The sequence below is a fragment of the Gopherus evgoodei genome, chromosome 1 (assembly GCF_007399415.2).
Source record: "Gopherus evgoodei ecotype Sinaloan lineage chromosome 1, rGopEvg1_v1.p, whole genome shotgun sequence".
NCBI classification, from domain to species: Eukaryota; Metazoa; Chordata; order Testudines; family Testudinidae; genus Gopherus; species Gopherus evgoodei.
The window spans coordinates 290,480,779-290,503,810 of NC_044322.1; the positions used below are offsets into that span (position 1 = coordinate 290,480,779).

A 23,032-nucleotide genomic window follows, 5' to 3' on the forward strand; every position below is an offset into this window, starting at 1 on the left:
CGTGGCGGCCACCGTGGGGGTTGACCTCCTCGCGGAGCCCCTGCTACACAATCCCCAGCTTCGTGTGCAGGTGGCGGAGTCCCCCACGGTGTGCCAGAGGTTGGTCTCGGCGGGAGTCACCAGGGTCGGAGACCTCCTGGACTACGACCGGGGAGACTGGCTGGATCCCCTGACGCTCGCTCAGCGCATGGGGCTCTCCAGACCTCGTACTCCCCAGCGCGTACTTCAAGAGGTGAAGGCCGCTTTACTGCCCGCTGCTCGGGCTTACCTCGACCGGGTCCTGCGAGAGGGCACGCCCCGCCCACCCTCCACCCCAGGCCCCGTGGACATTTTTATCGGGCCCCTGCCCCGTGGACCCAATCGGCCCCCTCACCCTTTCACTGCCAGCCGGCTGCATGATCTGCAGCCGGTTTTGTTCCAGACCGCGCCACGGAAACATCTGTACTCGCTCGTGCTCCATACCCTTCATTACCTCACCCTCGCATCCCGCCCCGATACCAAATGGCGGGACCTCCTGCCGCCTCTCGAGGGTGAGGAGCCCCGGTGGGCCAGCTTGTACTCTGCCCTGGTCCCGAGGCCCGCCGGGGATATCAGTTGGAGGCTCCTTCACGGAGCCGTGAGCACGGGCGTGTACTTGGCGCGGTTCACATCTGTCCCTAGCACCTGCCCTTTCTGTGGGGAGAAGGAGACCTTGGCGCACATTTATTTGGAGTGCGCCAGGTTGCAGCCCCTGTTCCGGCTCCTCCTGGATATTTTCCTGCGTTTTTGGTTGCACTTTTCCCCTCACCTTTTTATCTACACGCTCCCCATCCGTGGCCCCACGAAGTCGCGGGATCTCCTTCTCAACCTCCTCTTGGCCCTGGCCAAACTGGCCATCTACAACACCAGGGAGAGGAGGTTGGCCGACGGGATTTCCTGCGACTGTAGGGCCTATTTCCGTTCCTCCGTCTGCTCACGCATCCGGGCAGAGTTCCTCTGGGCGGTGTCCACTGGCTCCCTTGACGCCTTCGAGGAGCAGTGGGCGTTGTTCGGGGTTCTCTGCTCGGTGTCCCCATCGGGTTCCCTTCGTTTAGCCCTATGACCTCACTCCCGATCCTGTTTTTTTCATTAGTTGTCCCCCGTAATTATTTGGTGTCCCAGACCTGTGGGTCCTCCCCTTAGGCTGGGGGAGGCCCTTTAGAAGTGGGCGGGCTTCGCCCGCCCACCCCCGCTGGCTGCCAATAGGACCAGTATATTTGCCCTCTACCAGACTCCTGCACCCCACTGGCCTGAGTCTGTCACACTTGATACAGAAACAGACCAAGAGCCATTAACTGAATTGGAGAAGGATGACTAGATCTGAGGCACAAGAAAAGAAGGTTACAGTAGTCCAAGTACAAGACAACAGATGTGAATCATCATTTTACCAACTTCAACATATATAATATCTCATTAATCCAAAACTTCTGTTTGGGCATGAGCCTCATTGATGAAGTCAGCATAACTCTGAGAATAGTGTCTGCAAGTTAACTGCTGCTGCACAACCAGCATGAAAACTTGTTAAACTTAATTATAATACTTTTAAGGGACTTATTTATCAACTGCTGCAACAGCGATATGGGGACAAAGAGGTACTGCTATATTCCTGTTCAGCAGCCTAGGTGGCCCTTGGTGCATTATCACTAGAATCTCCTGTAGGAATACAAATGTTATCTCTAGAGCAGGGGTTGGCAACCTCTGGCACGTAGCTCGCCTGGAGCGGTAAACCGCGGCCAGTGAAAGCTGTGATCGGCCAAGCCTGTGGATGTGGATGTGGCAGGTAAACAAACTGGCCCATCCTGCCAGGGCGCTTACCCTGGCAAGCCGCGTGCAATATGTTGCAGACCCGTGCTCTAGAGTCTGTGCCTGCACATCCCATGGTATTCACAAGAGTTTCCTGATTTAATTTCTTTTGAAACAGCAGCAATCCTGAAAGTACCTGCTGCTTTTGGGACTGCAGGGAAGGTAGATATTTATGGACCTCAGGATTCCTTGGAATGGGCCTCCAAACGCTATCAACTTGTGATGCTACATAGCAAGGCAATGAAGTTTTGAACACACTAGTATAACATGGCACCAAATAACTGTCCAATCATCCCAGAATACACTGAGATGGTCCCTCTTGCTGTGGCAGGTGGAGCAGTGACGTCCCTGCAGCATGACAACGTAGCATGGGATGTCCATTCCACAGTCTCATGCTTTGCAGAGTCTCTCCTCTGATGCCATGGAGGGAGCACTGCCAACCACAACCAAGCAAAACTTATGAGCTTGGCTTAAAAATCATGCTCCTTTAAACAATAAAAGTGGGGATCCTCTAAACTTTGTCATCTGGTGTCTGATCTTTTAGTACATGCAAGTGCTGTGGTCAAACTTTTCTCCCAATCGGGAAGGCTACCAGCATTTCTTTTCAAGAGAAACTGAGTGTCTATGGAATCACCTGACTCCAGGTGCTGGGGCTTGAAGAAAAACACCCAGCAGGATGCCAGGGTGGCAACACCATGCCGTCTGCCAGGAGTGACGGCCACCTATCATGCCCTCGTCACGCAGCCACGAGGGGCAGAGTCAGCCAGGGAGCGACCCCAGCGCCCAGCATGGGACCAGCAGCGTCGGGACATTACGCGCCCCGAACGGGGGTTCTGGCACTTACCCCATAGCCCGGGCCTGGCGGTGCTGGCGGCCTCCTCCAGGGGGCGCTGCTGCTGCCGCAGGAGTCCGGCCCCGCTCAACGCCTCCAGCACCGTCTCGGGGGAGAGAGCCACCAGCTGCTCCCACAGCCCCCGCGTGTAAAACTCCACCGTGTGGGCCTGGCACAGAGGCAGCGCCCGCCTGAGAAACTGCGCCACGGCCCGCAGCCGGGAGGCCACAGTCTCCGCTGCCGGTTCGGGCGGGAGGGAGCCGAGGGAACGCGACATGGCGGCGGCGGGCACTTTTGTTCGGCGCTCGATTTGTGATGCCTGGCGGCCGGGTGGCTCGGGCTCCACCCTGCCCCAAGTGGTCAGGCTGGCGAATCGAACACCGAGCAGAGGTCGCCATCCGTCCGCTAGGAGGCGGGCGCTGTTTGGTGACGTGTCCAGAGCGCGACGACCAGTCTGAGGCACCGGCGGAAGGCTGATGGCACCGGCGGGGACGAACAGGAGCCGGGCTGCCCCGAAAAAAAACACCGCGGCGGCCCAGGGTCCCCGCCGAAAGCGGCAATGGAGGCCGGACCCGCGGCGGAGCTTTCTGGGGAACGTTCGGGAGGGTGAGTGGGGCGAGAGCCGGGCCCGGCCGCTTCTGCGGCTGGGAGAGGAGGGAGCGCCGCCGCCGGGGCCTCGCGCGGGCTCCCGCGTTCAGGGGCAGCGCGCGGGGGAAAAGGGGATCTCGCGCTTTCCCCCCCCCAACGGCCTCCCCCGCCCCGGTCTCTGGTTCCCATAGCTCGCGCAGCCCGAAGCCACTCGGGGCCTGTTGCCGTCGTTGCGCGTAGTGTCATAAGCCCCGGATTGCGTTGTGCTCACGGGCTGAGGCCAAGCCTGGCGCGTCTCTGACCATTGCAGTGGTGAGAAGTGGTGCTGCCTGTGCCCCATGCCTCACCCCCGCCCGGTTTGTGGAAGCAGGATTCCCCCGTGGGATGGTATGAGGGGACTCCGGCTCAATTGGGTCTTTTCCCCTCCCTAGCATTTGTCAGGGAGCAGGGTCGAAGCTAACTCGAGACCTGTAAACAAACAAGGCTGGTCGTAATCTAACAGGGCCCACCTTGCAGTCGGGAGTTGCTAGATTTCAATAACTCTGTCCTGGGTTAGGGGTGTTATAAAATTGGATGGGTGGGGTTCTGTGGCCTGCCTTGTGCAGGAGGTCAGACTAGATGATCAGATTGGTCCCTTCTGACCTATGAGTCTATGAGTTGTAACTAGTTGGCTCTTGAGGTCCGAGAATGCAGAAGGTCCCAAGCTTTCTTTGCTTTGGCTTCAGGCCAGCTCTGTGCTTAATTGGATGTAAAGAAATACATGTGTTGCAAATGCATTCTCATTTTTTCATTCGTAGTATGGTTCATCAGGTATGTCTAACTGTCTGTGATAAAGTGTTTCAGAGAGAACACTGAAGGGTAAGCCAAGCAACTCTCAATTTTTGGCCACTGAGCAGGAATGATTCAACTAAAAGCTTGTATGGAAACCATGTGTGCTGTTATCCAAGTTCCAGAATGGGTTTAATCCTTTTGGATGGAAAAGAAGGCTCCAATTTATGCTTCTAACTGGTTAAATGGCTATACAAAGTGGAACAACTACTTGCTTTTTCTTTGAGTGACTTGAGTGGATGTTCATAATTGTCATGTATGTGTTGAGTGTGGCATATATTTCTAGGCTTGAGAGAGAGCTCTTCCCTGAACAGTTATAAAAAGCAAGTAAATGAAGAAAGAGAGATAAGATAATATTTTCTTTTAAAATGGTTTAAAGCATTGTACCTCTATAAGTGAGCCAGTTTTGTTCCAGTTGTAGTTGCGTATTTCTTGGGCATCCAAGATTATTTTTAGCAACTTTTGTTTGAGACCATCTTTATGAATTCCTTTTGATCTCATACATAGGGCTGAAAGCAAGAGATTGTGATAAGTAAAAACTGTTCAAAAATGGATTTGTAAAAGCAGTAAGGAGACCTTAATCATCTGGTGTATTCATCCAAGTATTTTTAAATGATTATCATTAGCAAGGCTGCGCCGACACTGCCATGTTTTGCAACTGTTTTCCTACAATGGTGCAGCTGCCCCAGAGCTAGCAGCCTAAGTGCTAATGTAGGGATCAGTTGTTTTCACCTTCATGTTATGAAGCTTTTCTCAGTTTTCTTGATGCAGCATAAAACAATGGACCCCTGTCTATAGCAATGATTCTCTGCCAGGGGATCAGGGCCGCCAAGCAGGGCCAGCATTGGATTTGCTGGGGCCCAGGATAGAAAGCTGAAGCCCTGCCACATGGGGCTGAAGCCCAGGGTTCTGCGCCCTGTCACCCAGGGCTGAAGCTGAAGCTTGAGCAATGTAGCTTCGCAGGAGCCCCTATGGCATGAGGCCCCAGGCAACTGCCCTATAACACTGGCCCTGGCTTTTATATGCAGAAAATCAGTTATTGTGGCACAGGTGGGTCATGGAGTTTTTATAGCATGTTGTGGGGATGATGGGGGCTGGGGGGGGGGGGGAAGGTTGAGAACCCTGGTCTATAGTAGCAGTTAAGATGCTAGTTCTGGTTCATGTTTGGAAAAATGCATTAGCAGAGTAAAAGCTTATTATTATTATTATTATTATTATTATTATTATTATTATTATTATTTATTATTTATTATTAAGTTACCTTCTTAAATAGTTTGTCTAACTCACTCTTTCTAATGGTTTCAGGACAAGGATTTGCATTTTGGAGAAAGCAAAAGATCCAACGAGAATACAAGAAATTACTAAAAAAGGAAGGAAAGGCACATCCTCAATGTAAAGTTCAATATACAAATTCTTACCCAGAGCACTTGAAGCATCTCTATTTAGCTGAAGAGGAAATGCTTCAAAAACAATCAAAATCTAAAAGAACTGAAGTTTTGTTAGAACAAAAATGCAGCACAACAGTAACGTAAGTATCATTTTAAAAACAATTTTTCCCTTTCATTATTAAGGCACCTGATGCCACAGCTTAGGTCCTATGCTTGCTTTGTTATCTTAAGTAAAAGAATAGATATAAAATCCTAATGAATAGACATGTTTTCTTGACATTAAATCTTATTCTGAATTGTTAGAAACCTGAAAACAACAGCTTTGTGCTGATTTTATCAGAACCAGAAAGCAAAACTGACAATTATTAGGGCTTGAGTCCTGTGTTCCCTGTAAACTATGCACTTGGCGGCTGCACAGGAGATTTAAATGCCGGCAGCATGTGTTCAGGTGTGCCTCCCCCCACTTTGCTCCGTCCTGCAGCTTCTCCTGGGACCCTCCTGCTGGCTGTGTAGAGTGCGGCGGGGGAGGGAGGAGGGAGCTGATGTCAGGGTGTCCCCAGGCCCCCACCCCTGTAACACATCTCCGCAGAGCAGGGGACAGCCTGGCTCAGGTGGACTCGGAGCTGCTCTGATCTGAATGGTGAGTGTCTACATTAAAGGGAAAAGTCAATCTAAGCTACGCAGTTTGTTACGTGATTAGTAACTCAAACTGACGTAGCTCAGATCTACTTACTGCAGGGTCTGCGCTATGTGATGTCGACGTGAGAAACTCTCCTGTTGACGCCCCTTACTCTTCTCAATCCAGTGGAGTGCAAGAGTTGATGGGAGAGTGATATGTGGTCAATTTAGCGCTAAATCAACCGCCGATGCATCGATGACCGTGCATGAATCCCCCAGTAAGTGTGGACAATCCCTCGGATTCTGAGTGCCTTTCTTAAAGAGACAGTGCATTGTCTCTGAGATTTCCCCAGCAGCCAGGTCACACTGTCTGTCTCCTTTCCTCCCACTGCCCATGTACCCCATCTCCGCAGAGCAGGGGAGGGAAGACAACAGGGCTCAACACAGAGCAGGAGAGCTTTCAGTAAGTGTCTTAAAGAAACAGCATACAGCTTTCCCCAGCAGCCAACACACAGTGTCTTTCATGCTTACCTTCCAACACATACTTGTATTATTGTTATTTCTTGGTACTTCCTTCAATGCACATATATTCGCTGTAAATTTTACTCTTTCAAAGTGTTGTTTTAGTGTTTTGACTGGTCTATGCATTTCATAATTTTTATTTCTCTTACACTTAAATTTAATTCTTTGACTAGTGAGTTCTAAAATGCCTAACCTGTCCTAGCTGGACTAATTATCCCTATGGTAACTTTCTAAAAATATATATTATATCTACATTTTTTTTTCTATTGGTGGCGCACATAGGCACATAGCTCAGTGCACATAACAATTTATTCTGCACATGGATGGAAAAAATTAGTGGAAACATTGCTTGAGTCCTCTGAAATAATGAGAATTTTTCCATGGGACTTCAGTGGAAGAATGAAATAATGATGCTGGGCGAAATAATTTACTAATTTCATCCCCAAATCTTACTAACTGAGATGCCTGCACAGATCCTGTAGCAATAAAGGAATTTAAATTAAATTAAATTAAAACTACACTGGTTGGAAGAGAATGGTGATTAAATTTCAGTTTATATTTTATATTGAGTGTGAATGCGAAAGGCATTTTTCTGTCCTAATTTCACTACTTTCATGTTAACAGGAAAATGATAGTCTCTATGGAATAAATAGCTTTGAACTTTTATTTGGAAAAACGAACAACTGGTTTTTAATAGTGTATTTAATGTTAAAATTGTTATTTAAAAATCCTTATTTTCTTCCCTTTAAAGGTAAAATGATTGATTGCTAAATCTAATCTTTGTTGTGCTACAGGTAATTTACTCGGTGGTGATGTTCTCAGCCAGTGCCATAGTGTGATGGGGGGGATAATGTGCTTCTGGAGATTGTCAGGGTCTTTGTTTTTTGGACTGCAAAGCAAATCTGTTATAGATTTTGTGCTGCTTGTCAAAGTGGCCCTGATCTCATTCTAGTTGAAGTCAATGAATAGATTCCACTGACTTCTGTCTGAGCTGGATTGTACTTCAGAGTATTCTTGGTCAAATTAGTGGTGTCCTGGCTTAACTCCAATTTGGGTGACTCCTTTTAAACAGCTTTTTGGTTGCATCTTGAATTAAATAAGTTATTCCTTGTTTCTTTTCTAAAGTCTTGAAAGGTGTTTAAATACACACATTATGTATGTTTTATCTTCCAAATGTGTCTGCACTTCCATGATGAGTATAATATCTTTTTATATTAAAAAAAACAAAAACAAGGGACTATTAGTAGAGCAGTTTGAGGCAAAATGTGTTATAAATGGGGCCCTTTTCCATATTATCTCATTGTGCTTCCTCGCTCTATATACATTTCCATAATCAACTTACTGAACATGCCTGAATCTGCTATACCCGAGTCCTGTCACCTTACTTTAAAATAAACTTAATTTTGACCCAGCACCTTTTAACTACAGCTCAATATTCAGATTAACTGTTCATCTCACAATGGAGAAGTTCATCATCTTTCATCTTGTCAAACAATTCATCGCTCACAGTGTTCATGATCCAATTCTAGAACTGTGAAAATAGAAAATAGTTTACACACATTTACACAGCTTAATTCAAATGTTTACATTTTCTTAAGCCTTTTTGTGTCTGTCGCCATTCAGGTGATCCAATTTATTTGTGTAAATGTTCACAGAAAGTGAATTTCCGTGTTTCCAATCCCAGCTAAGCAGTAGACCTTAAATTTAGAATATTTGTAGGCAACTCATAATAACAATTTGGAAAAAAAATGTATTATCTTTCAATTACTTACATAGGCCAAAGCTGTATGGTAGGTTTCTACCCACTACATATAATCAAATGCACCCATTGGATAAGTCAGTTTTTAGACCATGATTCTTACATACTATATAATTTTGGCCATTGTAACGTTTGACCCTACACTTGCCTATTCAATTGTTAACAGATGCAACTTGGACACCATATTCCTGTATGCAGTCTCCAGAGGCTGTTATTTTATCCCACTTGTCTACATCTCTTCACTTGAGCATATCATTTTAAGGCAGTGGTTCTCAAACTTTTGTATTGGTTACTCTTTTCACATAGTGCTATTCCTGTCATAGCTTAGTCCCAGATTTGGACCTTAGCGTCCAAAATATGGGGGTTAGCATGAAAACCTCCAAGCTTAGTTACCAGCTTGGACCTGGTACTGCTGCCACCACCCAAAAAATTAGAGTGTTTTGGGGCACTCTGGTCCCCCCAAAACCCGTCCCTTGGGACCTGAAGACCCAAATCCCTTGAGTCTCACAACAAAGGGAAATAAACCTTTTCCCTTCTCCCCCCCTCCAGGTGTTCCTGGAGAGATACACAGAAGCAAACTCCGTGAGTCTAAACAGAGGGACTCCACCCTCCCCGTTCCCAGTCCTGGAAAACAGAATTACTTTCCTCTTCACCCCAAGGGTATGCAAAGTCAGGCTAGTACATCTAACACACACAGATGTCCCCCTGATTTCTTCCTCCCACCAATTCCCTGGTGAGTACAGACTCAATTTCCCTGGAATCCCCCACTAAAGAAAAACTCCAACAGGTCTTAAAAGAAAGCTTTATATTAAAAAAAAAAAAAAAGAAAGAAAAATACATACAAATGATCTCTTTATATTAAGGTGACAAATACAGGGTCAATTGCTTAAAAGAAATATGAATAAACAGCCTTATTCAAAAAGAATACAAATCAAAGCACTCCAGCAACTATAGACATGTAAATACAAAAGAAAAACAATAACCCTTATTGTTTTTATGATCTCTGTACTCACAACTTGGAAACAGAAGATTAGAAAGCAGGAAACGGAAATCACTTCTCAAAGCTGAGAGAGAGGCAGGCAGACAGACAAAGAACTCAGACACAAACTTTCCTCCACCCAGAGTTGAAAAAGTCTTGTTTCCTGATTGGTCCTCTGATCAGGTGCTTCAGGTTACTTTTTTTTCAGGTGAAAGAGACATTAACCCTTAGCTATCTGTTTATGACAATTCCACTTATAAATTAAAACATATTTTATATATTTAACACTATTATAAGTGCTGGAGGCGAAGCAGGGATTGGGGATGGAGGCAGACAACTCACAAACCCCACATAGTAACCTTGCAACCCCCTAAGGAGTCACAACCCCAAGTCTGAGAACCCCTGTCTTAAGATGTTCACATATTCAAGGCACCTCAGTTAGTGGGTAAGGAAAGGAAACTTTCAAATCAGAACAAACTTTCCCATTTTTAACATCCAATTAAACCTTAATCTGATAACATCCATTCTTTCTTTAAATCTTTTAGGGACCCCACTCACATCTCTTCTGCATTTGTCTCAAATATACTAATACTGTGTGAATGTAAATCCATGGTATGCCCACATCTTGAATACTGCATGCAGATATGGTCGCCCCATCTCAAAAAGAATATACATTGGAATTGGAAAAGCTTCAGAAAAGGGCAATAAAAATTATTAGGCTGCCATATCAGGAAAGATTAATAAGACTGGGACTTTTCAACTTGGAAAAGAGATGACTAAGGGGGGGATATGATAGAAGTCTATACAATCATGACTGGTGTGGAGAAAGTCGGTAAGGAAGTGTTATTTATTCCTTTTTGTAACACAGGAACTAGAGGTCACCAAATTAATTTAATAGGCAGCAAGTTTAAAACAAACAAAAGAAAATGTTTTTTCACCCAAAGCACAGTCAACCTGTGGAACTCCTTGCCATAGGATGTTGTGAAGGCTAAGACTATAACAGAGTTAAAAGAACTAGATAAGTTCATGGAGGATAGGTCATCAATGGCTATTAGCCAGGATGGGCAGGGATGGTGTTCCCAGCCTCTGTCTGCAAGAAGCTGGGAATGGGTAATGGGGTGGATTACTTGGTGTTCTGTTCATTCCCTCTGGGGCACCTGGCATTGGCCACTGTCTGAAGTCTCCTGGGCTAGATGGACTTTTGGTCTTACCCAGTATAGCTGTTCTTTTATGACAATCTCAGCTCTAATGAATTGGGCTTCTCACAATAATATACACTTTCTGTCATAAACAGATAAGTAAGAGTTAATAGAACAGAAGTACTTCATATCTCTTTGCCTGTAAAGGGTTAACAAGTTCAGTGAGCCTGGCTGTCACCTGACCAGAGGACCAATCAGGGGACAGGATACTTTCAAATCTTGAGGGAGGGAAGTTTTTGTGTGTGCTGTTACTGTTTGGTTGTTGTTCACTCTGGGGGCTCAGAGGGACCAGACGTGCAACCAGGTTTCTCTCCGATACAGGCTCTTATAAGTTCAGGATAGTGAGTACTAGGTAGATAAGGCGAGTTAGGTTATGTTTGTTTTCTTTATTTGCAAATGTGTATTTGGCTGGAAAGAGTTCAAATGTGTATTTTGCTGAAAAGATTTTAATTTGTACTTGTATACTTAGGCTGGGAGGGTATTCCCAGTGTCTATAGCTGAAAGACCCTGTACCTATTCCATTTTAAATTTACAAAGATAATTTTTACTGTTTTTCTCTCTTCAATTAAAAGTTTCTTGTTTAAGAACCTGATTTTTTTTTATTCTGGTGAGAGACCCCAGGAGACGGGGTCTGGATTCACCAAGGAATTGGTGGGGAGAAAGGAGCGAAGGGGGAGAGGGAATCTAGTTTCTCTCTGTGTTAGGATGACTGTCTCTCTCAAGGAGAGTCTGGGAAGGGGAGAGAGAAGGAGGGGGGGGAAGGTGGATTTTCCTCTCTGTTTAGGATTCAAGGAGTTTGAATCACAGTGATCTTACTGGGTAACCCAGGGAGGGGAAGCCTGGGAGAGGCAACGGTGGGGGAAAGGGTTTACTTTCCTTGTGGTAAGATCCAGAGGATCTGGGTCTTGGGGTTCCCCGGGCAAGGTTTGGGGGGGACCAGAGTGTACCAGGCACTGGAATTCCTGGTTGGTGGCAGCACTACAGGTTCTAAGCTGGTAAATAAGCTTAGAAGAATTCATGCTGGTACCCCATCTTTTGGACGCTAAGGTTCAGAGTGGGGAATTATACCATGACACCTTCTCACTTGGCGAGAGATATATATTCAGCTGTATCTCGAGTTTATCCATCTCTTTTTCCTCAACCTTTTTGGGGTTGGATTGAGATATGATATGTCATTATAGTATGGTGGTATTATACTAGATGATGATACTCTGTGATGGATTATATCACTGATGTGTCTCCAATTGTCCCCTTGTTATGTATCATCATTTACAGGTGGGATGCTGAGACTTAAAAATTTGATCTTAGTATTTCATATATTGAAGAGAGAATTTCACTGAGGTGTTCTAGTGATAATGTTCACTTCTGGGGATTTTGCTGTCATTGGAACTTTGACCAGAGCACATTACAAATCTTGTTGCATCTTATTTGTTTTAAGGAAATAAATCCATCACTTATCTTTAAAAATACTTAGTGCATTATAGTGCAACAGTTAAATTATTATACTAATGAATATGGTTGTACAAATAGATAGTTTTCAGTCACTGTATTAATGTGTTACAGTTGCTTGAAATTCAGTCTGCAGAAATGCTTGCTCTTATTGATTGCATGAATGCTGCTGTATTACATGTGCTATGTGCATTTGATGTATGACAGTTAGTATTAGGGCTGTCAATCACAGTTAATGCAAGCAATTAATGCAAAACAAATTAACTAGATTAAAATAAATAGTTGTGATTAATCACACTGTTAAACAATAATAAAATACCAATTTCAATTTATTATAAATATTTTTGGATATTTTTCTACGTTTTCAAATGTTACCTGGAAGTGAGAACAGGCATTCACATGACATTATAAATAAGAAGCAGGCAGCATTATTTCCTGTAAATATAAACAAACTTGTTTAGTCTTAGCGATTGGCTGAACAAGTAGGACGGAATGGACTTGTAGGCTCTAAAGTTTTACGTTATTCTGCTTTTGAGTGCAGTTATGTTTAAAAAAAAAAAGATAATTCTACATTTGTAAGTTGCACTTTCAAAATCACTACAGTACTTGTATGAGGTGATTTGAAAAATACTATTTCTTTTTATGGTTACAATGCAAATATTTGTAATAAACAAAAAAATAAAATGAACACTAAACACTATTCTGTGTTGTAATTGAAATCAATATACTTGAAAATGTAGAGAAAATTCAAAAATATTTATAATTTAAATTGGTATTCTATTATTGTTCAACAGTGTGATTAAAATTGATTAATTTGTGATTAATTGTGATTTTTTTTTTAACCATTTGAATCTTAGTTAATATTGTTTGGGATTATTTGCCACTTTACCATGTTCTGTATGAAGGTGTTGGGGATATCAAATAGAATCTTGTGTATCGTGTTTCTATTCTATTGTATTTTTGGCATTTGTCTTTGTATACTGCATTATTATTTAAAATAGTTGCCCATTTTCAAAATGGTGTGCTCTCAATTTTAGATGTTAGTATACAGTCTTGCTACATGATGGAGCTGAAAATAAACTGACTACTGCAGAAAATAAATGTGATACTTTTGAATGGCAGCATGAGTTCTAAGACATAGTATCTGAACTTTCCTTTTTTTGACTGAGTCTATATCATGTTTGCTAGATAGCACTGGTTAGCTGTCGTCTCTGAAATCTAAACTATAGAGCATGAAGGAATTTGTCCACCTTTTAGTCTGTCTCCCAGAAGTATTTTCAGAGGTAACAGGTTTAAATTTTGGTAATGGCTTGAGCCCTTATTTACCTACGATGCTATTTAAATAATGTAAAAACTGGGAATCTGAACAAAATCATGAAGGTCGATAACTCTATTACACAGAAAAATCCCACAAGGGAGGAGTGTAGTGGCAGGAAATTTCTACCCATGCGAAACTGCATTGCCTCCTGCTACATTACTACATGGAATTATCTGCATTCTGAAGAAGGTGGTGATGGGGGGACCAGAAATATCCCTAATGCAACCCCTCAGTTCTGTGGGACATATACGAAGGGCACAAGAGGCACTATAGTACTTAGAACAACTCCCTGCCTTTCCTCTTTGTGCACCCAGCTCCATGTAGTTCAGCCTCTGGTATATTAAGAATTTCCTGAGAAACTTGATATATTGGATTGCCATCCTTGATTCCCATCATGATTGTGATAAATAGATAAGCCACATAAGGTTTGGATCAGGTAAGCATCATAGAATCCTATGACTGGAAAGGACCTTGAGAGATCAGCTAGTCCAGTCCCCTGCACTCGTGGCACGACTAAGCGTGCTTTTGGTATAGAAATTTAGTGAGATTTCTAGTATTTGTGTAATCAAGAACATATTGCAGTCCGAGCAGACATGAAAATGAAGAGACAAATATCTTTTTTTGTTGTGAAAAAAGAGAGTATTTTGTTTTTGTTTTTTGTTTAAAGATTCATGGTTTCTTCTTAGAGCCACTTATTTCCTAAATAGTCTATACTAGATCAATGCTGCTTTGTGCTACAGTTATGATTGTGGTAATATAAATACCCATGAGCTAATTACATGGTCATTACAGGTCAGATGCGACTCAAAGGAAGTTTAAAAAGAAAACTTCAAATCAAAAAGCAAAAGAAGAATATGAGAAAATAAAGGCTGAACGTGCCAGGAAGAAAGAGGTGAACAAATCTTAAATTGAGATCTTTGGGGTAGGATTGTGTCCAGAGGTTAAAGTCGGGGAGCGGGGGAGGAATAAATGATATTCTTTGTCTCCAAAATCCAATTAAACACCACTCACAGAGTTAAAATATGATTGTTCATGCCCTCCTGTTGTGCACTGCACTGGGTATCCTTAGTTTTGTTCCCTCTGTTTGTGGGTTTTAATATACTTTGTGCTTATCTGGCTAAACTCAAGCTTCACAGAACTTGATGCGCCCTGTGGTCTTTGATCTCGCTCCCTTCAGGGAGGTTTGGCTGCCTGCTTGGACTTCTTGGACTTGATTTTTTTGATTGGGAAAAAATAAGTTGTGACATCTCCCCATGCCATCCATTTGTGATGCTAACTGAGATGTCACTCACTCTGGAAACTGTAAATCATCATAATGAAACAGTATAATGCAGTTGCGCCAAAAAAAAAAAGCTAATATAATTCTGGAGTGTATTAACAGGAGTATCATATGGAAAACATGAGAGTTAATTGTCACACTATATTCTGCACTGATGAGACTTCAGCTGGAGTACTCTGTCCATGTCTGGTTGCCACACTTCAGGAAAGATGTGGATAAATTGGAGAAAGTCCCAGAGGAGAGCAACAAAAATGATGATAAAAGGATTAGAAAACCTGACCTATGAGGAAAGGTCCAAAAAAACCCCAAACTGGGCATGTTTAGTCTTGATCTGATAAGTCTTCAAATAGTTAAGGCCTGTCATAAAGAGGACTGGGATCTATTGTTCTCCATGTTCAGTTAGAACCAGAAGTAAAGAGCTTTGGCAGCAAGGGGAATTTAGGTTAGGTATTATGAAGAACGTTCTAACTCTGAGGGTAGTTAATCTCTGCAGTAGGCTTCCAAGGGAAGTTGTGGAATCCCCATCATTGAAGGTTTTTAAGAACAGGTTGGACAACACCTGTCGGAGATGATGTAGGTTTAAGTGCTTTGTTACTTCTGGAAATCCTAGCCCTCAGATATCACAATTGTGGGTTTCTGTTAACAAATGATGAGATGCATAGAGTTGTTGAAACCTGTTGGAGCTCTTGCTCCAAGCTATCTGCAATTCAGACAGAGTCACTGCCAATCTACGCTCAATTCATGTACTGAAAGTTTTCTTTGCACTATCAAGGTTAAGACTCTTTAATGAAAGCTAAATTTTCACACAAAATGGCATGTGAAGTCAGGATGCAGGACTTGTGTGGTTGGCTGGCTAAAGCAAATTGGAGTTTAGTAACTAATTTATAAATCTTGCTGTCATTTACAGTTTCGCTAATTCATCTGTGTGCCAAGTAAATTTGCCACTCGAACGTTTAGATCAAGATTTTTAAAAAGTGACTGTTAATGTTTGGGTGGCTAACTTGAGCCACATTAAAAGCTTGGTTTTTAAAAAGTGCTGGTACTCGGCAAGTTCTGAAAAAAATCAGGCCAAAATTACTAGTCGCTTTTTAAAATCTTGGTTTGATTAAAGATGTGTAGGCAGCCCAGTAGGAAACTGTAAAATACTGGAATATGCAAACAGACCTTCACATGGGATTCTGATACAGTGGAGAAAAAATATCATTTGTGTAAAAAAAAATTTTCCTTTAAGGAAAAATGACAGAACAATTTACTCACTCATGCTGGGTTCAAAATTAACTCTGGAAAAGTTCTATTCATGTAGAGCTCATTTAAGATGACTTGTTCATATGCCATGGTCAAAAAGATAGGATTAAATAGGGGTCAGAAGTATGTAAACTGTAATACAATTATATACATCAGTAGAACTTCCTCACTTTGGTTACTGCATTTGTTTTTGGTCATCTCTTCTTAAAATAGGTAAAACAACCACTAATACCAGTGGAAATTATTGTAAAGGCATTGGAGATATGGGACTTTCATAAGGGGAGAGACTATTATGTCATGGGGGTGCGCATGTAATGTGAATTTGATATTATTTATTCCCCTTATATAAAAAAAAAAAGAGACACTTTCTAAAGAATGCTTTCAACAGTCACACTAACTAGAATAAAACTTAATCAGAACATATGCTAATTGCTGGTTGATACTAAAATAGTTATATCTCTTTCTACTCTCCACTTTACTGCTCACCTCTCCAGATCTATTGAGTCATGACGTTTCCCCAGATGGAAATATTTGGGTTGCACTTTCTTGCTGTAAACACTAGAGGCAATTCAAGCTTCTTTACAGGGCTTTATTATGTCTTTTCTTCATTCACCATAGAAGTGAACATGCTAAGCTAGGGGTCAGCAACCTTTCAGAAGTGGTGTTCCAAGTCTTCATTTATTCACTCTAATTTAAGGTTTTGCGTGCCAGTAATACATTTTAACCTTTTTTAGAAGATCTCTTTCTATAAGTCTATAATATACAACTAAACTATTGTTGTATGTAAAGTAAATAAGGTTTTTAAAATGTTTAAGAAGCTTCATTTAAAATTAAATTAAAATGCAGAGCCCACCGAACCGGTGGCCAGAACGCAGGCAGTGTGAGTGCCACTGAAAATCAGCTCGTGTACCACCTTCAGTACTGTGCCATAGGTTGCCTATCCCTGTGCTAAGTTGTCAGCTGATGGACAAGTTGGAATGGACCCTGAACACAGCAGACCAATTTATATGCAGTGATCCAGTGCCCTCCCTCCTCACTCCCTGAGGAATATATTTTCAAGCAGTTAAATCATAAAGGTGTGAGAGTCTTCACCAAGGAAACTTACCAGAAATCTCTGAGAATGGAGGCTCTGGTTCACAGATAGCTGAATCATCTTTTCTTTGCTTCTCCCTTTTGTCACTAGTAAAAGTGATTCAGAAGATGAAGGGAGAGGCAAGTCATCTTCACCCCCACTGATCAAAAACGCTTTGGTACTCAGACCTAGTAATGGTCTTCACTCCCATCTATTGCGCAGGCAGGATTTCCATGCCTATGTCCTAGCTATGCCTGACAGCAGGGCTGTTGAACTACAGGCTCTAAAGAGCTGGGATGCTCCTCCAAAGAGAGGACTCTTAACTTCTCTGAGGTGTTCCACTTATTCAGAACATGCAAAATCCTCCCAATGATGCCAAAGTAAAATGACCCCAGAAAACCAGGGTTTTTTCAAGATGGCATAACACCTTCCATTGTTTCTGCTTGCATCTACAGTAACTCGTCACTTAACGTCATAGTTATGTTCCTGAAAAATGCAACTTTAAGTGAGACGATGTTAAACGAATCCAGTTTTCCCATAAGATTTGATGTAAATACGGGGGGTTAGGTTCCAAGGAAATTTTTGGGGGGCAGACAAAAGGCATTAATACTGTACAGTACTTTACTGACTGTGGTGGGGAGGTGCCCCTGGCTTACCCCACACAGGCACAGCCTGCTGCAGACAATGAGGCAGGCAAGGATGCTAGGAAGCACCTTGCGCAGCAGCAGCTTCCGCCCCAGAAGAACAGGTGCTGACTTTGCCTGGGGATGCTCCAGGTCGGCCTCTTCCTGTCCCTGCTCCACTCCAGGCCCGCCTCTTCCCATCCCCACTTCACCACCTCCCCAGAGCACGCCTCGTCCCTGCTGCTCCCCCTTACTCCCAGCTCTTCCCTGGCACCAAACTGCTGTTTGGCAGCACTTAGGACTTTCTGAAAGGGAGGGGGAGGAGCAGAGATGTGGCGCTTCCCCGCTCCTCCCTCTCCCACCAGTGTTGGATTTAGAGTTAGTGGGACCCTGTGCTCAATTTCATTTTGGGGGGTTCCCCATGGTGGAAGCATTCTCTATCTCCTCCCATCCCTATTTTTCATTCTTTTTTTCCTCCATTTTCTTCCTGGGGCTCAGGGCTGTGGGTGCAGGGTGAGGGTGTGGGGTCTGGGAGGGAGTTAGGGTGCGGGAGGGTGCTCAGGGTAGGGGTGCGGGAGGGGGCGCAGAGCACTTATCTGGGACAGCTCCTGTTTGGTGCAAGGGGTGCACAGGTGGCTTTGTGCTGGTCACAATTCTGGGATCTAACAGGCAGGGCCACCCAGAATGCAGGGGCTTTAGGGGCTGCAGGGCTTGGGCTAAGGGGGCCCCGGGGCCTTGGCCTGCAGCTCTAAAGCCCCTTTCGGAATGCGGCCCTGCGAGCACGGGCCAGAGGACTCAGGAGGAGCAGGGGAAAGCTCCACTTCTGTCTGGCTGCGCGGCTGCCCCTGCTCCTCCTGAGTCCTCTGGCCCGTGCTCGCAGGGCCACATTCCGAAAGGGGCTTTAGAGCTGCAGGCAAGGGCCCTTGGTCCCCCTTAGCCCAGGGCTCTGCATCCCCGAAAGCTCCTGCGTTCTGGGTGGCCCTGACTGCCAGAGGTGGGGCAGCTTCCCTGCTCGCTCCCTCCCAGAAAGTCGTAAGCGCTGTTTGGCGGTGAGGGAAGCGCTGGGTGGGAGGGAGGAAAGGAGGGAGGGGGAGAAGGCAGAAAAGAAGAAGTTGTGCAATGCTCCCTTGTAAAGTCAGCTAAACAATGTTATAAGGAAGCATTGCACAACTTTAAACGAGTATTTTCCCTAATGTAGCAGCGACGTAACTTCGAAATAACGTTGAGCGGGAGGACATTAAGTGAGGAGTTACTGTATGTGCTAAATAGTGTTATGAATCTTGACACATCAAGTTTCTAATAGATCGCACAATGATATTAATTATTCTTAAGACAGCATATCTATCCAAACCACAAGTCAGGTTTATTTCCTTTCCTTAGAAACGTGTTTTCTTGTAGTTGTGTCAGCAAGAAGAGCATCCAAAATCTATACCAATAGATGCAAGCCATCCTGCATATTCCACATGGACAGGGTCATTCTTCCTGCTCCAGAATAATTTGTTTCAAGCCCAATGTCAGCAATGATCTAAAGTAACTTTTCTCTGATGGATCTTTGTCTGGCCTGCATGAAAGGTTTGCTTTTTTTTTTGTTCAGTGCCACACATTTTAGTATTTTTCCAGTAATATTCATTAATAAAATACTCATTTATGGACACTTTGTGAATATGAAGGGACGTAGTATTTGCCATTATTTAGATTTTTCAGCTGCTTTGGGATGCCTATTTAGAAATCTTTGCTTGGGTTATTTAGATTTAAATCACTTCATATTTTCATAGAACATAAAGTACTATTCCTGCTGAATTATGAAATATTTCTGTTGCATAAAATTGTTTTTCATGTTTTTCATTTCTGCAAAACACTCTGAAGCCTGTTTATGCAATGAAAAGAATATAATATGCATTTGATAAACTAGCATCTCTTAACATGCACACTGCTGATAAAACATCTGTCTTTGTGGCCTTTACAGTGTTGCGTTTCAAAGAATAAAATCCCATCAGAGCAGCCATCCAAACAAACTGAAGCATGCCTTTAGTCTGATTAGTGACAGCTTCGCTTATTTTGATCGGACATGATTTCAGTGTATCGAACTAGTTAGCATACTCATTAAAAATATAATTTGCTTTAGTAATTTATTCAATGTAAAACAAAATATTGATAGTAGCACTTAAACTTGTCCTAAATGCTGAATAAAATTATATAAAGAGTTTTATACCATGCTCGTCACTGGTAGTATCTGAGTGCCTTCCAGTAGTGTATTACGTGATGCGACTAACATCTGTTACATGTTCGTTTTTGTTTTTTCTCATTCTTTCCCCAGTGGGAAAAGTGTGTGCAGTGGAGTGTCTTGTGTTAGTGGGGAGGCTTTTATTTCTTGTTTTCGTTTGTTTTTTCAATATTTATGTTGCAGTGTATTTGTTACGGAAAGCAGGTAAAAAAAAAAGTGTCTTGCCCTTGGAGCAGAAGGCGGTGAGGTTTGTGATGGTCCTTAGTTCCTGTGGGATTTCATTCTACAGCCTCAGCCAGCCCTTTAGAAAGGTCTGTGTGCAAGACAAAAGAGCTTTAGCTTTATTGTAGAGAGTACAATTGTGCCACAGATGTGAAGTTGCCATCGCAGTCTTCATTCTAATGTAACATTTGTTTCAGTTATAATAATATCTGACTCTTCTTCAGTTCTCAGATTTCTTATAAAAGTGATGGTGGCCATAAAACCAATATGGTACCCAACTTCCAGTATTTTCACAAGGATGCTTGTGTTGTTTAAAAATCACGTCTACGGTTTGTACTGATTCTGATTTACTCATGTCACTTATATTTTTGCTGCTTTTATTTCAGGAAGCCGAGAAAAGGAAACGAGAAAGAGAAGAAGCTCAAAGGCTCTACAAGCAAAAGAAAATGGAAGCGTATAAAATATTAAGTAAAAGGACCGCAAAGGGACAGCCAAATCTAAATTTACAAATAGAATTTCTCCTTCAGAAAATACAACAAAAACCATAGACCAGATTATCTTCTCTTTTCAGTGAATTAAATCAATCCACTAAATACATGCATTGCCTGGTACTTTGTATTATAGGTGATATATTTTTACGAGAAAATATGGCTACTATTTTTGTTTGTTCTAATTATTGGTCCAGGATTGTGCTGGAAAAAGTCATTGGTCCTGAAAAAATTTGTTCTGGTCTGAAAATAATATTTCTAGCTCAAGCAGATTATGGGACATTGAACTTTTACAATAAATATTCTAATTAGCACCTTGCTTTATTCTCCACTTCAGTTCTATACTTGATTTTTACTAGCTAGTATCCCAAATTGCTAGTTTGAGACTTTTTACCGTTTTGAGAGCTGGGATTCCATGATGCTTTTCAGATGGCATAAAGCATTTGTTTTTAGCTCTAGCAGGTCTTGTGTTATTGGCTGCTGAAATCATGTCTGTTGAATAGGGAGAAACAGGTTGGTAAACTATGTGAACTATGTGAACGTGAACTGCCAGGGCTAGGAACTGCATTTCTTATGCCATTTGAAAGCTCAGAATATGGAAACCCAGAATCTAAATTATATTGTGAGGCTTTTATTATACCGTTCCTCCCTCTTGCTCTCCCTCGCCCCCACACCCCTCCTAAAAAAATGAGGAGTGGATAAAACTTGCCCAAGTCTAAGACCTTCTAATCAGTTCTGGTCTAGTGCTATAGAGTAATCATTTCAAGGTCTAATATGTCGTGAACCATCATGGATAGAAAAGTGTACTTTTATAGATAGGCAAAGTGACTTACTCACAGTCTCCCAGCAAGCACAGTCAGGATAGAACCAGTTGTCCTAAATCGCAATCTAGTGCTCTATGTGCTTCAGTTTCCTCTTCTGTAAGATGGGGATAATAATACTGATCTACTTTGCCAAGCAGTATGGGATCTGCTGATGGAAATGTGGTGGGTAAGAGCTAGGTATTATATTCATTATGTTCAATTCCGTGTCCTATTCTAAGATACCAGTGGATTTTTAAGTAAATCTCTGACCTCTTCAATGGAAATAAGACATTTTGACTACTCCTTGAGAAGTGAAGACAGTCTCATTTGCATTACTGCTTTAGAACATTTCCATTGCACTTATTAGAATAAGATTTTCCAGAGATTAGTGTGCTCTATCTAGGTTTTTTCAGTTGCACAGAGAATGTGTTTTGGTAATTCACGTGTTAGCTAAATATCTTTGCATATCTTGTTTATGCCTCTTCTTGAAACAGATCTTCCGATAAATAAATTTGAATTCCATATACATCTGTTTAACATTTTCCATGCTATTGCTTTAAATCTAATTGTAATGATTCCGTCTACTGAGAATTTTTTCCTCTTTGAAAACATTCAGCCAAACCTTGTAAACATAGGCTTATTTTTAAGTTGGGCTGTGGCGATGTTTATTAATGCCAATGATATTTATCTCTGGATGTAGCTATAAAAAATGTTAATTTTTGTACACTTGCCTGCAGCCATGGCAGCAGTTAATTTTTTTTTCAGAACATTGTTTCCATCTTCCATAGTGTTCAGAAAATCATTTTTAAGATTATAATTTTAAATAGCCACAAACATAGTAGTATGGTCAATATTATGTGGTGCAGTACAGAAATGAACCTCACTTCATAAAGGTTTATTCCAAAAGTGGTAAATATTTATGAAACTTATTCCTCCATATATTAAAATGCCGTGTTTTGAAGTTTGAACAAAAAGGGGCATTTGAGGTATAGTGGGTCCCCTTTGAGCACTGTGAGGCATTAATTCATATCAAGTTGAAAAAATTTCATCTCATAGTTTAATTTGCAATATCTCCCCCTGCTTTGACAGCCCATAAATCATGTCAGATGAATCTCAACATCTGATAAAGATTATTCAGACACAAAGGGGAAAAGAGTCTGTTCCAGACACGTGGATGAGTTTTCAGATTTGATCAGTTATCAAGCGAAAGGCTGCAAAAATAACTAAGCTGTAGACTCTCTAGGGTGTCCTCTTCTGCACATCCATATACATAATTAGCAGTGAGGAAACTTGGAATTTCTTATTGATAGCATTCCATATAAGGAGGAATTAAATGTGATGGAAAGACTTCTTCAGGCCGTACGCTGTAAGAAGGACCGTCAGAGCTGCAGATCAGTATTCTAGAGAAATATTTATGCTGTTCACAATGTATTTTTATGAGATATTTAGTATCTTCTGAAATAAAAAAATCCTTGCTGTCTGTTTTTATTTGAAATACTCATGTAGTAAACAAACTATAAAATCTGATTGACTGATTTTAAGCTCCCTCAAGAGGGAAGTAGTTTAAAATTGGGGATAGACAGTTCTCATTTCTCAGAGCCCTAAGGATTTGCCTCCCGCTGCCTCTTCACACAGCTTGCCTTCTTGGTTCTGCATTATTACTGTAATCTCATTCAAGCAGTATTCTGTAGAGCTTGGCAACAGAATAAGTGAGCTTTTCTCCTAAGAGTCCTTTTTAGCAGATGAATGCACTACCTGCAGGAGAGAAAGTAAAG

At 42.4% G+C, this 23,032-nt stretch overlaps 2 protein-coding genes across 5 annotated transcripts in view; one reads left to right on the plus strand and one right to left on the minus strand.

Annotated features, from left to right (window-relative positions):
• The window catches only part of METTL25 (methyltransferase like 25), a 127,311-nt gene extending 124,257 nt beyond the window's left edge, over positions 1-3,054 (minus strand). For 3 of the 4 annotated variants that reach the window (XM_030548617.1, XM_030548618.1, XM_030548619.1), the window contains exon 1: positions 2,666-2,985. In XM_030548617.1, the coding sequence (XP_030404477.1) occupies positions 2,666-2,930 (265 nt within the window). In that variant the 5' untranslated portion in view covers positions 2,931-2,985. Of the gene's footprint in view, positions 1-2,665 lie in introns of all 4 variants that reach the window. The other variant, XM_030548616.1, reaches the window with a different exon arrangement.
• Positions 3,055-3,071: 17 nt separating this feature from the next.
• CCDC59 (coiled-coil domain containing 59) lies at positions 3,072-21,783 on the plus strand. Its single transcript, XM_030548620.1, has 4 exons — positions 3,072-3,259; positions 5,375-5,597; positions 14,094-14,193; positions 20,353-21,783. The coding sequence occupies exons 1-4, from the start codon at positions 3,130-3,132 to the stop codon at positions 20,512-20,514; spliced, it is 615 nt and encodes a 204-aa protein (XP_030404480.1). The 5' UTR covers positions 3,072-3,129; the 3' UTR covers positions 20,515-21,783.
• Positions 21,784-23,032: the final 1,249 nt, after the last annotated feature.

What these genes read in the sequence shown, in the direction of transcription:
- CCDC59 (XM_030548620.1), top strand. Translation starts at nt 3,130, where the DNA reads ATGGCACCGGCGGGGACGAACAGGAGCCGGGCTGCCCCGAAAAAAAAC. An exon ending in AAATGCAGCACAACAGTAAC is followed by an intron (nt 5,598 to 14,093) that starts GTAAGTATCATT and finishes TGGTCATTACAG; the next exon opens with GTCAGATGCGACTCAAAGGA. An exon ending in AACGTGCCAGGAAGAAAGAG is followed by an intron (nt 14,194 to 20,352) that starts GTGAACAAATCT and finishes CTTTTATTTCAG; the next exon opens with GAAGCCGAGAAAAGGAAACG.